The sequence below is a fragment of the Tupaia chinensis genome, unplaced genomic scaffold (genome assembly GCF_000334495.1).
Source record: "Tupaia chinensis unplaced genomic scaffold, TupChi_1.0 Scaffold000286_1, whole genome shotgun sequence".
NCBI classification, from domain to species: domain Eukaryota; kingdom Metazoa; phylum Chordata; class Mammalia; order Scandentia; family Tupaiidae; genus Tupaia; species Tupaia belangeri.
The window spans coordinates 685663-688227 of record NW_006159770.1 but is presented as its reverse complement, the minus strand read 5'-3'; the positions used below and the strand labels follow the sequence as shown (position 1 = coordinate 688227).

The window sequence follows — 2565 nt, the reverse complement described above, 5'->3', positions numbered from 1 at the left end:
AGGATGTCTCTGTCTCAGCGCTGTCACACACCCCTGTCCCAGGGCTCAGAGAAAGGGAGGGACAAAGGACTCTGAGCGAGTCTGGAACAAAGAGAGGAGGAGACGCAGACCAGGAGCGAGCCCAGACACCCAGGGGAGCCGGCGAGGGCCGATGGGGGGCGGGGGGGGCACCCCGAGAGAGACTCAGCAGCCAGGCCGTGGGAAGGCGTGAGGACACGGGAGGGGCTGGGGACCAACAGAGACAGGACAGAGAGAGGAAGACCTACCCCAGAGACTCCGGAGACGGGGCGTGGGAGACACCCTCAGAGACAGAACAGAGAGACAGACAGGAAGAGGGAGAGACAGAGAGCGGGGGAGAGCGAGAGGGAGCAAGCACCAAGCACCGGGCAGGCAGCCGCAGAAGCCTTTCGAGAGGGGGTTCTGGGACGCAGACCAACTCGGCCCTTTCTGAGGAGCTCCCAGACCTCAGCTCTGCAGGGCAGGGGCCTGTGGGTTGAGAGGGGCTGGAGGGGGCTGGGTGTTCTTTGGGGAGCCCAGACGAGGGTGCCTGCCCAAGGGCCAAGCAACAGCAGGCAACCCTGAGATGGAGCTCAGGGACCCCGAGACCCCTGAGGATGGGGACCCAGAGGTGAGAGCCGGGGGACGAGGGAGGAAGGGGTGGGCAGGGGTGGCTCAGAGACGGAGGGAGAGGTGCGGAGGGGCAGGCCAGCCCTCAGAGACCCAGATGCAGGGAGAGGGGCCAGCCAGACCCAGGCCCCCATGGACAGGGACTCAGAAAGGGGCACCGCACAGGGGCAAGGACAATGGCGAGAGACCGGTGGGGGGCTTGGGGCGCTGCCCCACAGGGGAGCGGGCGGGGCCTCGGACATGGACCCCTAACCCTCCGGGACACAGACAGGTGGCCCCCGTGGTGAGTCACTGTGACTCATCCCCCTCTCTGGGGACAGGGCCCTCTCCTCACTTCCAGCCCAGGCAGCTTCCACCTCCTGCTGCAGTCAGAGGCCCGACTCACCCTACGCCCCTCTCCACAGGAGGACACGGCCGGGGCCCTCCAGCGGCTGGTGGGGCTGCCGGCCCCCAGGGTGGCCACGCTGAGGAGCCTGTGCTCCCAGTACCGCCTCATCCGGAAGCTGGGGTCGGGCTCCTACGGCAGGGGGCTGCTTGCCCAGCCTCGCCGAGGGGGTGAGTCAGCCTCCCTGGGCAGTGCCCACACTCCCCTTAGGGTTCTGGGAGCTGACGAGGGCCCTTCCCGATGGGCACCCCAGGAAGTTGAGCTCTAGATCTTCCTGCAGCCAGTGGTCGCCCAGAGAGGTAGGTGGCTCGCAAAGGCCCCACAGCAAGACCGAGCACGACTTAGGTCGGAACAAGTCATGCCACGTCCCTCGCTTTATTCAAGAGGAAACGAAAGCCCAGACAGGGCCGGGCACCTGTGCAAGGCCACACAGCAGTCCAGACAGAGCAGCAGGGCTCTGGGGCCGCATCCTCCTCCCATACTTCGCAGACAGACACACTTGCTTTGCCACAAGAGTCTGAGTCTCAGAGAAGTTCAGCAGCTTGCCTGAGGCCCCACAGCAAGGCCAGAGCCTCCCAAGCCCCAGGTGACCCCGTCTCCCTGGCAGGTCCGGCTGTGGCTCTGAAGCTCCTTCGGCGGGACTCCGTCCTGAGGACCACCTTCCTGAGAGAGTTCTGTGTGGGCCGCTGCGTCTCCTCACATCCAGGGCTGCTGCAGACTCTGGCGGGACCCCTGCAGACCCCCCGACATTTTGCCTTCGCCCAGGAGTTCGCGCCCTATGGGGACCTCAGCGGGATGCTCCAGGAACGGGTGAGGCGGGTGGGAGCAAAAGGCTGGGCTGCTTGTCCCAGACCCAGTCCTTCCCAAACTGTTTCTGTCTCTAGCCCTGGCCCCCAAATCAGTATCCAACCCAGCTCCTCCCCAGGCCCCCAAAGAACCCCCCCATTTCTGATCCCCAACCCCAATCCATCTGACCATCCACACGCAACCTGGACTGGCAGGCACGGGGCGGAGCATGGGCTGGGCTGGTGAGGCGGTGGGCGCTCAGTCGGCGTTGGGGTTGGGTGTGAGTGTGCACAGCATGGGGGTGGTTCAAGCTGTTCCCAGGTAGGCAGCAGCTGTGATGAGGAGCACGGATGGGGCAGCGAGGTGAGGAGGAGGGCAGAGGGTGTGTCCATGAATTGAGCTGAAGGCAGACTACAACAGAGCCTCTTCTAGAAAGGAGACCAGGCCAGGACTGACTCCATGAGATTCGAGGGCCTCTCGAGTTTGAAGGTCAGGAAGGGGTTATTTTGAGAAACAGACTTCGAATTTGAGATAAGGTTGGGGATGAATGGAAAGAGGGAAAGAAGGAAGAGTTGGAGGGAGGGAGGAGGAAGAGAAGGAAGTATAGATGGATGGATGGAAGAATGAATGGATGATGACGAATGGGTGATGGGTGGATGAGAGGATGGTGGATGGATGGATGATGTACAGAAGAGCAGGTGGATGGATGGACAGATAGATGAGGGGATGCATAGATGGATGGTGGGGGGATGGATGAACGATGGCTG

The 2565-nt window shown here is 63.0% G+C and overlaps 1 protein-coding gene across 1 annotated transcript in view; it reads left to right on the top strand.

Annotated features, from left to right (window-relative positions):
• The first annotated feature begins 583 nt into the window (after positions 1–583).
• LOC102469717 (putative serine/threonine-protein kinase SBK3) overlaps positions 584–2565 on the top strand; it is a 4642-nt gene continuing 2660 nt past the window's right edge. The window contains exons 1-3 of the mRNA XM_006150363.2: positions 584–628; positions 1032–1182; positions 1620–1822. Coding sequence (XP_006150425.1) covers positions 584–628; positions 1032–1182; positions 1620–1822 — 399 coding nt within the window. The remainder of the gene's footprint in view (positions 629–1031; positions 1183–1619; positions 1823–2565) is intronic.